The sequence below is a fragment of the Gallus gallus genome, chromosome 4 (genome assembly GCF_016699485.2).
Source record: "Gallus gallus isolate bGalGal1 chromosome 4, bGalGal1.mat.broiler.GRCg7b, whole genome shotgun sequence".
Classification (NCBI taxonomy): Eukaryota; Metazoa; Chordata; class Aves; order Galliformes; family Phasianidae; genus Gallus; species Gallus gallus.
Genome location: NC_052535.1, coordinates 10,932,792 through 10,947,454, shown reverse-complemented (window position 1 = coordinate 10,947,454; position 14,663 = coordinate 10,932,792). Strand labels below are relative to the sequence as shown.

At 48.8% G+C, this 14,663-nt stretch overlaps 1 protein-coding gene across 7 annotated transcripts; it reads left to right on the top strand.

The window, feature by feature from the left end:
- Window positions 1-5,545: 5,545 nt before the first annotated feature.
- LOC422295 lies at window positions 5,546-12,325 on the top strand. Of its 7 annotated transcripts, none has more exons than XM_015278539.4 (10): window positions 5,546-5,759; window positions 7,411-7,749; window positions 8,629-8,898; window positions 9,481-9,597; window positions 10,099-10,200; window positions 10,650-10,772; window positions 10,933-11,025; window positions 11,238-11,330; window positions 11,556-11,613; window positions 12,172-12,325. In XM_015278539.4, the coding sequence occupies exons 1-10, from the start codon at window positions 5,714-5,716 to the stop codon at window positions 12,221-12,223; spliced, it is 1,293 nt and encodes a 430-aa protein (XP_015134025.2). In that variant the 5' UTR covers window positions 5,546-5,713; the 3' UTR covers window positions 12,224-12,325. The 7 variants fall into 7 exon arrangements, 5 of the variants coding, with proteins under 5 accessions (XP_015134025.2, XP_040555184.1, XP_040555188.1 ...); XM_040699250.2 differs by having other exon boundaries at window positions 10,840-11,025; XR_005859187.2 differs by lacking the exon at window positions 12,172-12,325 and having other exon boundaries at window positions 10,938-11,025; window positions 11,556-11,615.
- Window positions 12,326-14,663: the final 2,338 nt, after the last annotated feature.

The following is a 14,663-nucleotide window of genomic DNA, read 5'->3' as shown; positions in this document are numbered from 1 at the left end:
TCTTTGGACCTGGTGTCCTTGTTTTTACGAGAATGCCAAGTAATACTTGAGCAGACCCTTTCTGCAATAAACTTTGCTCAACCTTGGGGTTACAGAGCAGTAGCATTTTAGGGTCTCTGCAAAATGCAGTGAGAGCGTAGGCAATTTTGTTCCTCTCTGGGTTTCATGGAAAACTAGATAACATGTACTGAAACTTGGGGCCCCATTGGTAATAAATGGACATTAGGACCGGATGAGAGTGCTAGACATCTCCCAACCACAGCCAGGCTTGGGGACAGCACAGAAGCCTCTACTGCTGCCTCCTTTCCATTTGGGTGCTCCTGTGTTGTCTGGGATAATGTTGAAGAGGGATGACAATGATAGTGGCGGTCAAAGCCCCTCTACTGGCACCAGCTGAAGTACAGGGCTGCTCTACCCTTGTGAAACCCTGCTGATGTTCATTACGGTAGTTTTTCTTCCAAAAACAGAAGTGCTTTGTGATGATAAAACCACAAAAGCTGAAAAGCTGCCTCAGGTATGAACAGTGCCTTTGCAGTGGTTATCGTAAGACCTCAAGCATCAGGGAAGAAGAAAGAACTAAAAAAGCGAAGCAGCAGCAAGTAAGCGCACAGGAATTGTGGGTGTTAGTTTTGAGGCTGAAGCATTTGTGGTGCCTTACCGCTTGTCCTTAAGCACAGCTGCAGTTGTCCCTGCCTAGCTTCTAAAAGATTTGGAAACACCACCCATGGAGAGCAGGGGAGGGTGAGGGAAGACTGCTGGGTGCACAGACCTACTCTTCCGTAGCTGTGAGCCCCATCAGAAAAGTCTCCCAGGTGCCTGCTAAGTAACGAAATAACCTCAGTACTGCAGCAAAATTGATATAGAGATCTAAATTTGTAATAACCAATGTTCACTCAGAAACACAATCACATCACTGTGAGCCTTACATCTCCCAGAGCAGCTGCTTGGAGAAGACATCTTTGGAGAACCCAGCCCCTGAAATGTCATCTGTAAAGAGGATCTGCAGGGCAGGGTGCATTAAATCCTCCCTGTAGGACTAGGATCTTGTAGGGTGGCAGCAGGGAGAGCTCGTAAGAGGTCCAAGTCCAAGTCCATGCTCAGCTAATGCACAATGAGCAGAAATGCCCATTCTTCCATGGGATTTCTCAAGTCCAGGAACTGACCTGAATGTGGCACCCAACACATAATGAGCTGATCTCAGCTCAAATGCTTTCTGTAGGAACATGCTACAGGCTGCTGGGATGTGACACTATGATTTGGGCAAGGTAATGCAGCTTCCCTCTTGGCATGAGAACACGTATCAGCAAACAGTGGAAAGACAGTGTCTGCAGAGAGGCTGGTGTGTGTTGATGTGTACAAGATGCAACACTGACACCAGTTCGCTGCAGTTTTGTGCTAATGAGGCTTGTCAAATCCTGCCCTCCACGCTGGGTCATATGCAAATAGGATAGCTGTGCTTCTTATATGATGTGGTTGAAACTCTACGCTTCTTTAGTAGACTGCAAGAGTAGCCCCGGGGACTGGAAAGCAGGTCTTCATGCAGCAGAGAGGTATGGGGTGTCACAGAACCGTAGAATCATAAAGATTGGAAAAGACCTCTACGATCATCTAGTCCTAGCCCATCACACATTCCCCACAGCAAGCTCATGGTTCCGCTTGCATCCCACGCTATGTGCAGAAACCAGTAGAGCACAAAGTAAAAGAGAGAGAAGGAATGGTTGGCCACAGTTTCTCCATAAGGTTTGCCTGCTGCCCAGTTCCTGCCCTCTTCCCCTCCCCCCTCCCGCCCTGACATTCTGCCCCCCCCTCTTGCTTCACATTCTACAGACGACATTTTGTCCCCACCTCCGCCATGTCGTGGCCTCTAACTTGTTCTGCAGCCTCATCGGCTGCCTCTGCCTTTCCATTTCCTCCTCCGAGCAGCTTCTTCACAGGGCTTTGCCTCTCTGGCCCCTTCTCTGCCTGCCCTTTGTAGCTTTTAAAGGTCAGTGTGGCTTTCTTTGTGGCTGCAAATGTCTTGGTGCTCGCAGGTCTCCCTCTCAGACACTGCTCACTGCATCTCAGAGCAGCTTCCTCTGCCGGATACTTGCTGCCTTTGTTTTTAAAGATTCACCAAGTGCACTGTTCCACTCAGTGGCCCTGTTGCTTGTCCTAGCTTCTTCCTTGTTTTAACCCATCCCGTGTGGCTGAAAGTAATCTCCTGCTGAGTGTGACCTGCTCTGAGTGGGGCAAGGGACCTGGTGACAAAGGGCATGGAAAATGCCAACATACCCGATGCCTTCTTCACCTCAGTCTTCACCAGTAAGACCACTTTCCCTTGGTGGGAGGGGAGCACGTTCGGCAGCACCCAAGTCAGCTGGATGTATGTAGGCCCATGGGGTGTGATGGGATGCACCCACAAGCTCTGAGGGAGAGGCTGATGGCATGGCAAGGCTGCTTTTGGTCATCTCTGGGAGGCTGTGGCAACTGGGAGAGGTTCATGAAGGCTGGTGAAGGGCAAACATCACTCCTGCCTTCAGAAAGGAGGACCTGGGGGAGCTCCAGGCTGGTCAGCCTCCCCTTGAATCCTGAGTAGGTGAGGGAAACCACTTCCCAACACATGACAGGCAAGAAGGCTACTGGGAAGAGTCGGAGTGGATTTATGGATGAGAAATCCCACTTAACCAACCTGACAGCCTTCTGCATTGAAGTGGCTGCCTGGTAGATGAGGGCAGAGCAGTGGATGATGCTTACCTCAGCTTTAGTGAGGCTTCTGATGCCATCTCCCAAAACTTCCTCATAGAGAAGCTGACAAAGTGTGGGTTGGATAAGTGAATTTATCAAGCTGGTGGGGCTGAAGAACCAGGCCAAGACATTCACACCCAAACAGAACATGGTCCTGGTGACCATCTCCAAGAGACCCTGTGCAAGCAAGGCCTTGGATTAGAAAAAGTGCCTGCAGGCCTCCACTGCCCTGCCATTCCAGAACTCTGACAGACATCCAATTTACTCAGAGTGAAAAAGTCTCACAGGGCTTCACCAGAACTGATCTGGTGGAGAAAATGCCTTACTGATTCATTTCTTCCTCTCTTTTAAAACTGCGTGGAGAATTTAGAAAAGCTCTGGGTAAACCCTTCAGCCAAGCACTTCCCTGGCAAAAGCCAGAGTGCACCAAACTGCCTGCAACAGGAATGCTGAGATCAACCAACAAACACCATTTTTTCTTCATCCGGACGCTTCTGACTTCTAGCAGAGACCAATGATTGCCCCTTCATGACGTGTTGGGTTGCAGCAGCATGGGGCTGGAAAAGTGAGGCCTGAGGCTGTGCTTTTGGACAGGTTGTGACATTAGGTACGTATGTGCTGACAGCTGCTCTTATCTCTCTCCAACCACAAGAAGGTGCTGCGGCCCAAAGCAGCGTGTGTGCATACTCTTCCTCACAGCCAGTATTTACAGGTTTGTGCTGCTGTGTTTGCTGTTTTATCTCTCCCAGACCATTAAGAGGTGCAGGGTGCAACACAAGTGCCAGAAAAGCTTTTGAAGTACTTATGAAAGGAGTTAGCTAATTTTTCATGTCATCCATTCAAGACTAAATGTAGAACATGACTTTAAAATATCTTTCCAAAAAGTTGTGGAAGGAATAATGTGGTAGATTATCCTGATTGATAAGTATGTCTCTTTGGAGGGGTGGGTATGGATGTTGGGTACATGGTGGGAGCATTGCCTCCAGGGAAGGGACAGAACTGCTGCTCCCAGTGACAAATCACATTTTTCTGCTGCAGTTGAACACCAGCACCTTCACAGATGTTTCTGTTGCTTTTAGTTTTGCAGCACCTGAGCACTGTGAGTGCAGCATTATGACTGAATACGAATGTCCGGTGGTGAGACGCTGCACTGAGGAACCGAGGAGATAGGAACAGAGAGCCTGCACTTTGCTAGCCACAGGGAAATAGAGAAGTTTTATTAAAAATGAAAATGCATGGTTGCCAACAAAGCAGTATGAAAAGATCCAAGTGGGAACAGCCTCTGCTTTAACAAAAAAATGAAAGAAAGAAAGAAAAGGAAAGAAAAGGAAAGAAAAGGAAAGAAAAGGAAAGAAAAGGAAAGAAAAGGAAAGAAAAGGAAAGAAAAGGAAAGAAAAGAAAAGAAAAGAAAAGAAAAGAAAAGAAAAGAAAAGAAAAGAAAAGAAAAGAAAAGAAAAGAAAAGAAAAGAAAAGAAAAGAAAAGAAAAGAAAAGAAAAGAAAAGAAAAGAAAAGAAAAGAAAGAAAGAGAAAAACAGTAAGGGGGAGATCACAGACTGTGACATATCATAGTGTGAGAAGCATCAAAACTCAGAGATGGGGCTGCAAGGTATGCATGGGTTTCACATGTGGCCAAGGTTGCTGAGGTAACCCTCTCAGAAACACCAGAGAAAGCTAAAACAGGCTATGGTGTCAGAAATACTAAATATAGGGGTGGAAGTATTCCAGATGCTAAATCTGGGTGCTGAGGCACTGGAGCAGGTTGCCCAGAGAAGTTTTATGGAGGTGGTCAAAGGCAGGTTGGACAAGGCTTGGAGCAACCTGATGTTGTGAGACACGTCCCTGCCCGTGGCAAGAGATTGGACCAGAGGATCATCCAACCCAAACCACTTGGTGCTTCTGTGATTCTGTGTAGCAAAATGAGGAACAGTGAGGGGGACAGTAATTATGGGCGTATTTATTTGGAAAGAGACAAAGACGGAGGAAGGAAGGGTCAAGTGGGAAAGAAAACAGCAAGATATGAAAGCCAAAGATGAGTCAGAAAAGGGTTGGTGTCAACAGGTGGTTCAAATGAGTTTCCGTGGCTCAGATGGAGCATGGACAGGGGTGACGGAGCAGCCAGACATCAGCGTGATGGTGGTGCTTCCTTTGGGCTTGATGACATCTACCCCTCACTTCCTAAAGCTGTGCAGCCTGGTCCCAGCATCCAGCTCACTCTGGTTTCGATGGCCCAGAGGAATCAGATGGAGCCAGACATGCTCAGAAGGGCAAGAAATCTTTCTCTGGAGCTCTGGCTCTGAGCTCCAACCTTCCCCAGACTCTCATCTCTCTGACCATTAAATGTGGTCCCCAGGTGCTCCTTCAGATCACAGTCCCTTAAAATGAAATTCCTCTTGCAGAAAGCTTGTGGCACACGGGTGATCCTATTCTACATGTGCCTTGGTGGAGAAGAAAACCACTGCTAGAAACAGGTTAGGGGGTGAGAAACCCCCCTCAGGGAACAGGGATGCTCTCCCGGGGAAGATGTATGAGCTGCATGAAAGAGATGGAGATGGACCTTCTGACCTCTCCCGGAATTCATATTGCTTTCAAAATGGAAATAGGAACCCCTCCTGGAGTCGGGTGGTTCTTCTCCCTGGGTTGTCCTGGCCACCAAGTGCTGCATTTCTTGGGGGGCCACTTCTGGGGCACAGTCTGGCTTTTTAGGACAAGGTGCCCCGCTCCCTGCGGGAACGGGATCGGGATCGGGATGGGCATCACAACGCTGGGGCGGGAGCGGCTGCTGCTGGCAGAAACCTCCCAGGAAGGAGGAGAAGCTGCAGCAAGGGCAGAGAGGAGCGGCCAGCGGGGAGACGTGAGCCTGGAGCCAGCCCAGCCTAGGCACTGCCCTGCAAAGCAGAGCGTCGGCTATCCAGCTCCTCCCAAGCAGTAACCTAACTTGGAATTCGTATTTTTTAAACAAAGCAATTTTGAATCTTTTCTCCTCGACGGATGCTGCTGCACCACCCCGTGGAGCTGCTGGGTGTGCTCCTAGCAGGTAAATGGGGGTTTGATGCCACCCAGTGGGCTCCAGTCTGAATCCTCACCTGGGGGCACACCAGCACAGGTGTAAGAAGTTGGGCAGTTATGCATGGGGATCGCTGCTCTATAAAGGGTCAGGCTTTTTTTGAGGTGGGGCTGAATGCTTGTCCTGCAAGGAAAGAGTATTTTTGCTTTGTTAGTTAAAGGCAGAGGAGATAGAGACAGCTCAGGAGAATGGCACTGAGGCTAAAAGTTTTTTGCAGGTATGGTTATGCAGAGATCAATATATGTGACAACACAGCCTTTATTGCAGTCCTAGGAATAATCTGTGATCTTAACGTATGCACTGGCTGGCTTGAAGAGCAAATGGATGAAGGTTTTCAGGCTGAGCATCTAAAATAGGGAAAAACACACAGTTGTCCAGATGTTGTAGTGTTTGTGGGTGCTGAGCACGTACAGGATGAGCCTGGGCTACTGCAGTTGTACAAAGATGTTTGTAATGGAGTGTTTTCTCTTATTTTATGTTGATGCTGTGTGAAGAGCGTTCCTCTGTAACAAGGGGGCTTTCTGTTAAAAGCTCGTTTATTCTCCTTGCACACATCTCTCAGGTGATGAAGGCACAGGATTAAAGCCTGATGGCTGTTTCTATAGGTTACCAGTATGAGAACTAGAGAAACCATCAGCTGGGCTCGTTTCGTTTGCCTTGTTGTGGCTGACTTCTTTCCTCCACTGCAAAATTCCTAAGGGAAATAGCAAGTTTGCTCAGGAAGGGTAGTTTTTAGGAGGGTTTGCAGTGTGAATGTGCAGCAACAGTTTTCATCGGGGCAGGAACTGAGACGTGGCAGAGAGAGAGGAGGAAGAGCAGCCCTCACTGCCTGCTGGGCCTCTGCTGCTGCTCCTCACCTCGAGCCGCCTCCATCAGGATGCTCAGGGTTAGCATGGCTGCCCCGTTGAGGGGAAGAGGGCCTCAAACAGAAATCCCGGAGTTTCCATCAGCGGAGGCGTGGGTGTGTTTGTTATGCTGGGAGTATCAGCAGCGATTTGTTGGGTTTGAGCCTGGCTAAAAAATGACTTTCATGACTGTTATCGTTTCTAGGTAAACAGATGCCGTTCCTCTCATTTCCTCTTCCTCTAAACTAATTACCTTCATCTTCTTTATTTGCTCCTTTGTAAGGACTCTGCAAGGCAAGATTTTTAGCAGTTATTTCTGCCTGGCTTTCCCTGAAAACTCTCTATTCCATTTGGTCTGGGAGCTGTGACTCTTTGAACTCCTCAGAGCCTCATGTAAAACCCATAAATTGACATGCGTTTTTGGGGAAGCAGCTCTATCCCTCTCAGGTGGGAGCAGATGGATGCTTTCAGCTCCAAACTAGATCAGGAACTGGGAATGAGATGCTTGGGAAGTGCCTTCTGGGCACAGACTGGTAGGGAAAGCCACCCTAACACACAGAACTTGAGTAGAAAAGGTCTCAGCCCTGCAGGCAAATTTCTCAGACCATCTAATATAAGCTCCAGATGGGATATCACACTGCCTGATGGCAGTGGGTTGTGAGACATGAAGACCAAGCTGTCCAGATGCTACCTGTGTGTCCTTGGCACAGTGAGTACCACTCCCAAGACTTGCTCCATCTCCCTGGCTTGTTTTCTCTTCATCTTCTACCATCCAGGGCTGCTGGTGCCTTTGAAACAGGCTGCAGAAGTGGAGAGTGCCCTGCAGAGAAGAGTGGCCATGGTGGGTTCCTCAGTGCTGCTTGCAGGGCCGCATAACATCACACTCATCCACTCCGTACAATGGGAGCACCTCAACGGCACTGCTTCCCACACCATCCTGCAGTATGAGAGGCACAACCTGACCATCCACATGCCATATATTGCACGAGCCCATCTGCATGCATCCAATGGATCTCTCCTCCTGGAGGACCTCCAGGAAAGTGACAGTGGCATCTACAGAGTGACTGTCAACCGAGCAGAAAGGGAGAGCTTGACAATCTTGCTGGATGTCCTCAGTAAGTGGTGGCTATGAGAGAGAGGAGTGGGGTGATGGATGCGGGCGATGCTTTTGAACATATGTGAATTATCAGCCAAGCAAAGGGGTTTGGGGAAGAGATTTGGGCTAAGCCTGACAGGCCAGTCATGGGGAGCTTGGACCAGCCGTGGATAGAGACCTTCCCAGAGAACTCTGGGAGACCACCAGCTGTGGTGATGCTTCTGCAGCATCTAGATGTGACAAAGGGCTCAACCCCATACTGGAAAGTCTCTTTCATCCCTTGTTTTCTGCTCTCTGAGAAGTGATGGAGAGCCTGGCAGTGTTGTGGCCAGTGTCACCCATGCTGCATAATTTCCAAGGGGAAGCTGGCATCACTAATGGAGCGAAACCCAGAGGGGTGGTTTTTATGGAGAAGTCACCAACATCCTCCCCCCACACATCATGCTGTCTCTGATTCTTTGCTGTTTCCAGGTGCAAAGTGCTGCTGCAGAGATAAGAGCATGCTTTAAATAACACACAAGTCCCTTCTTGATGTTGCTCTTGCCAATTCCCTTAATTTGCTCTGATTATTTTCTTTCTAGTAGTGCTGCTGCCATGATGTTACTGCAGCTTCTCTGCTGGAGAGAAATTTGCCTTCCTTTTCCTCTTTTTTTTTTTTCCCTCATGTACTAAACATGCTGTATTAACCCAAATATGATTAAAAAAAAAAAACTAGGAGAACTAAAATGCTAGAAAGCCCAGCAACCCTGTGCAGTGCAAGACTTTCCAGCAAAAGTCACCTGCAATTGCATCCTTGCGGATTCAAGGATGCTTTAATGAACACTACCACCCTGATCCCCACTGCGGATGGTCCTGCTCAGGTCTGAGAGAAGTGCTGGTGTTTCTGTTTCCTTTCCAGAGCCTGTGTCTCACCCTCAGCTCTGGAGCAGGGGCCTGGTGGCGAAGGCAAGTGGTGAGGTACTGTGTGAGGTGGCGGAGGGCAGGGCAGACACGTTCACCTGGAAAAAGGATGGGCAGATGCTTCCCCCAGACAGAAGTTACCACCTCTCTGGAAGCCTCAGTGTTTTGCACCTAAGGGTGGCAAAGAAGTCGGACTGTGGCTCCTACTCCTGCAATGCCAGCAATGGGATAAGCTGGCAGGAGACCTCCCTGAACGTCACTGTTGCAGGTGATCAATAAAATAGTGGCTAAAAATGAGCTTCCCATAGGCAGCCCTGAGAGACATGGAGTCAGGCTGCTTTCCAGAACCCAACACTTCCCTTGTTCCACCTGTTCCCAGTATCCCTTGGTTACTTCACTTCATTCTTCTTCCTCCATATCCCAAGGTCTTGCCATCTAGGAAGTCCACGTGCCGTCAACCAGAGCTCACTACTGTAGGATGATGGGAAGCAATCTGCAGTCTTCCATCTCACCTCTAGCCGGCGCTAAGCCACAGATCTTGGTGCGATGGGCAGAACTTGGCCGCTTCTTCTTAGAGAATATCCCTAAGCCTAAGTCAACATCACAACCCTTGGCAGACAGTAGTGGGCAGGATATGGTCAGAGTAGTGGGAAGGATGCCTGTGGGCAACATGCATTCCCAGTTGGGTGTTTCATGGACCAGAGCCTCCAGCAGAAATAAATCTACCAGTGGGCAAACTGAGAAACCCAACCTAGCTGTGAGCCCCATGGCCTACCAGAGCTCTCCGTGATGATCCTACTGTGACATCGCTCCCAGCTTCACAGATTGTTTTTCTTTTTCTTTTTCCTAGGTCTCTCCCCCCCCTTGCAGGATGTGCTGAGGATTTCAGTGGTTGCTGTGGTCTTTGCTGCTGTCTCAGGATGGGGCATAATTTTTCCTGTCTGCCAGTCTGAAAAGCTAAGAATAAGTGAGTCTGCACCGGGGACAGCTGAACACGCAGTTTTGTGGGAAGAGGTGGTAACTAACTCATGCCCCCTTTCTGATGACTGAACATCTCCCCTTCTCATCTGGAGGGTTATCTTAAGCGTGAACTCTCCTTGGTTGTTATTTTTTGTTTGTTTTAATGGAGAAAACTGATTTTGTTATGTTTTTAGGTCAGGTTGAACCCTAGCATATCCTTACATAATTTTGCTCAGACTGTTGAGGTGACTGAGGGACACTTTAATAGAAAATTGTAGCATCTCCGAGCATTTTCGTTCTAAGACTCCATTTTAATGAAGTATTTTACATACTCTGTGCCATGGTTGCAGAACCCTTTACAGCTATCCCTTCTTTAAAGTGGGTCAACCGTACCATACCCTGGACAGGGACACCCCACTGCTGCATCCCACCCAAAAGGAGGGCTGGGGAATGGTGTGGGGCAGCCTGGGGGGACATGGATGTCACCCCACTCTGCTCTGATGTCTAGGGGGAGAGCTGTGGAGGTGGCTCAGTGCCTACACCTGTGGGCTGGTGTGCATCTCCTCCATCCTGGCCGGCACTGCTGGGATCCTCTGGATGAGAGAAGAAGGTAAGAGGTATTTTGGAGAGTGTTGCAGTGCAGATCCCAATTATTTCCCTCACAAAGAGTACAACATGCAAAAGTAATCATTGGAGTGGGGGCCTTATGGGAGATGAACATCCATCTGTGTGTTGGCTGGAGAGGAGATGGGCCCTTCATAGAGGAAATGGGCCCCCCAGGGACGACATGTCCGTGGCAAGCTGAGAAACCACCATATGGATTAAACACTCACTCATACTACTAATGCGGTGGTCCTCCTTTATTCACAAAGCCTTTTCCTGGTGGGTAACTGCAGAAGGGCACTTAAAATGACCAAGAAATAGAGCTGCAGGTTGGGGGGGAAGGGGGAGACTGAAAGTCCAGGAGGATGAGAAAGGGACATGATGGAGACTTATAAAATCCTGAAAGTGGTAGGCAAATGGAAAAGTGGTGCTCAGCTCTGTGCTGTTCTCTTCCAGGCCCATCTATTGCTGTCATAGTGCCAGAGATTTTCCTGTTGTATGTGATTGTGATCACCTTTCTAGTGGCCTTTACCGTGACGTTCCAGCCTACGAAGCTCATCCAGCTCAAAAGCACAGCAGGTGAGCTGTTCAAGAGGGGCAAGAACGGAGATAAAACCAAATGATAAGGGGGTTTATTTTGCCACAGATCTTATCACTTCTGTACCAAGTCATGCTGGCAGCCCCTGCCCACCTGTGGAAGCACACAGTGACATTTCTTCCTTGTCCTTCCCATGGCCAGCACAGCGCACGATGGGCTATGCTGCTCCAGGAGGGGTGCTCTTGGTGGTGGTGACAAGCAGCTTCCACATGAAGAACATCCACCAGCGCCATGGTGAGAAAGTTGTCTGCCACAGCTCTTCTGCTCTACCATTCAGAGCTGGGGTTGCTCCAAAAAATCCATCAAGTTGTTGTTGTTGGGTTTTTTTTTCCCCCCGAGATTTGCTTTTTCTTTTTCCTAATTGTATTTAAACATAGTGGCCGACTGCTCTTTTTCTTGTCTTTACTGACTGAGTTTTCTGCTGCTTTTTCCTTGTCTGACCGCAGAAGAAGGCTGCACGGCGTTCATGGATGTCACCACCCTTGTGGTCAGCACAGCGGCTGTGTTGGCCCTGCCGATCCTCGCCATCTTCCTCTGCTGTAAGTGCCCTTCCTTATCTCCCTGAGCCCGTATGACATCAAACACCAATGTGAATTATTCAAAAGTTGTTTTTTTCCTCCTTCTGAGAAGTCCTCCTAACCTCTCTGGTGACAGTATTCCTTCCCTATCCCAGCCCCAGATGCCATCCGCTGAATTCAGCGCCCCATGCTGTGCCTCTCAGGTTGCTTTCAGTGATGTCTGGGAGCAAATGTGTTTTTTCACAGATCACACAACACAGGGGTGGCTGCAGGAACATGACTCCAGTTGTGCAGACAAGGAAAGGTACAGCCTTCTTTGCCTTTTTCCGTGTAAATTCATAAATATCCCACTCTTTTCACTCCAAGATGATATGGAAACCAACACATGCCTTGTGCTAAAGTTTAGACCCCAAGAAAAGTGCAGACCAGCTCTCACCTCCCAGTCCCTGATTTCACCCTGGGTTTGTGATGGGACACTCTGGTGGGGCTCACATTCAGTGCAAATCCAATGCACAACCTTAGTCAGCTTCTTTGTACCCCAGCTAAAACCATTCTGAGCTGGAGGAAGGAGTGTCACAGCTGTGTGTAGGGTCGTGTTGGGTTTGGAGATGTGCAAGGTTTGGGGCCTCAGGTGTGGGGCAGGGCTGCACTTGTGGCTCCTCTGATGGTCAGAACATGAATGGTTTGGGCTGGGAGGGACCTTGAGGATCATTTGGTCCAATGCATCTATTAACAGATCAGGTTGCTCAAAGCCCCATCCAACCTAACTTTAAGCACCTTCAATGATGGGGCACCCACAACTTCTCAGAGCAACCTGCTCTATTACACAGCACCCTCACTGTGAGACATTTCTTCCTTCCAGGTCCTTTGAGATGTCCCTGCCCATCAGCATGGATCCTGATTTAACCTCCTAGATGCTGGGGATGTTTCCTGTGTGGCTGGCTCAACATGTTAATGGATCTCAGTTTCATAGGACCGAGCCTGTGATATCTTGGTGATAAACAGCAATGAAATTATTCATGTCTCTCTTTTTTTTTAACACAACACTAGAGATTTCTAACGCATGTTTTCCCATTTATTTGCTGCTTTAAAACCAGACTCCGAGTTGGAGAAATGCCTTTAAACTAGTTTACAAGCGTGTCCCTCACTAGTTTATGGCACCCATGAGGCTGTGTATGTTTCTGAGTGTGTATGGGGGGGGGGGGGGGGGGGGGTAACCAACCATGCCCACTCTAGCCTTTTCCTGCTGGCACAGAGCCATGCTTCCTCCCCACATGCAGATGACTTCAGGGTGATTTGCAAGGTAGGTTCAGGCTCTTCCCCCCCTTATCCACAGCTCTTTGTGCTCCCTGCGCGCCTCCTGAAGACCTGTGCAAATGAGGTGGCACCCCCTAAGCACTGCTGTTCTCACTCAGCTGCATCCATGCCTGTGGAGACCTTCATGTGCTTTAAAACTATTTGCTTAAATGCAAATCACTCTGTTGGAGCACCGTGCCTGTCACTGGCTGTTGACAACGGCTCCTCTGTTTCCTGCTGGGTTTTTCTGCACAGGAGGGAAAATATAGGGTGTTTTGGGGTGTAGCGTGTAGGCCAAGATATGAGTGCTGCTTGCACAGAGGATTTCCTGCCTCCACTGCAGCATGGGGACAGGAAGGTTTGGCTCCAGGCAGCCAACAGCAGTATGGATGCTCGCTGACTTCATTCTCCTGCTCCTCTTTTTTATTCCCATATGAAATTCTGGTATCATGTCCAAATCTCATTTAACTCCGCCCCCCCCCACCCCCCACACACGCACACTGGTCTCCTCTTGCACTGACTTCAGCAGGAGCTGTATTTCAGAGCTCAGCAAGTTTAAGCAGTGTTAAACTGGGAGTGCCCAGAGGTCATTACACACTTCAGCAGTACCTCATTGCACAAAGCAAACAATGTGTGGACCTAGCAACTGTTTAATTAGTTTTTAGGCAGGCTGCCCCCATCCCATTGGGATGCCAGTGTGATATTCAGGTTTTTACCAGCACTGGAGAGCATTCTCTGCTGGACCAGATTGCAGCTGTTTTAGGGGTGAGGGTTTTTAAATCCTTTCCTTCAGTTCACCCCAAGCAGCAGCAGCTGAGTGCTCACAGTTCTGCACATGGTATTGGTGGGGCTGCCCAAGGGGAAACCAACACAACTCAAACCCATGATGGGAGTTTGCTGCCCTTTGGAAGGGAAGTAATTTCCCTCTAACATCGAACTCTGACTGGTTACAGATGGCCTATACCCCTCAGAGGAGGTACTACCATGTTTGTCTATCTCGCTGCCTTCTGTCACACTTCCCTGTTGCCCTGATACCTGTGGGTACATGAAATTATTTATTGACTTTGTCTTTGCTTAGTTTTGTTAGCAGTCTTGGTTTCTCTGCAATACCATTAAGCTTTAAAAAAAAAGAAAAAAGAGAAAAAGTGATTTAACCTAGCAGGCCCAGGCAGGCTGGGGAATGCAATGATCAGACCATAGAAGGAGATGCTTGTCCCAGCACAGAGTGCCCCAGTGTGGAGCTGTCCCTCCCCAGGGGCAGCAGTTTGTATTTCCCTTTGCTGAGCCCCCATCTCCAGCCCAATTAGTTCCCCCCTGGATGCCAGCATCACGACTGGTGCCACTCATCCCAGTTTGGTGGCACTGCTGAAGATGCTGAGCCCTGGGATGCACTGCCAGCGGGGTGCTGTGCTGCTGCCCACAGCTAAATTGTATGGGTGTGAGCAGAGCCCTGGAGCCGTCCCATGGTATACAAGCGGGACCCAGAAGGGACCTCTTGCCAGCATTGATTTGAAGGAGAAATAGCACAGAATATTCTGTTAATATATCCTTACAAGCATAGCTGCTGAATTGTTGTATAATATAAGTAATGCTTGCCTGCAACACCATAGTATCACAGAATCACCAAGGTTGGAAAAGACCCACAGGATCACCCAGTCCAACCATCCACCCATCACCAGTAGTTCTCACTAAACCATGTCCCTCAACACAACATCCAAACGTTCCTTGAACACCTCCAGGGTCGGTGACTCCACCACCTCCCTGGGCAGCCCATTCCAGTGCCTGACCACCCTTTCAGAGAAGTATTTCCTAACGTCCAGCCTGAACCTTCCCTGGCACAGCTTGAAGCCATTCCCTCTAGTCCTATCACCAGTTACATGAGAGGTCGACCCCCAGCTCACTACAGTAGTAGCCTTTAGATGTTATGTATGTTAATTGTGATGTAGTGCTGTGGATGGGGAGGCACTTTGTAAGACTGTTCTGCTTTAACACGATACAAATTATAAAAATATAGTTAAGCTTGCTAATGTTTGTTGCTGGATACCCCTGCCCTGCAGT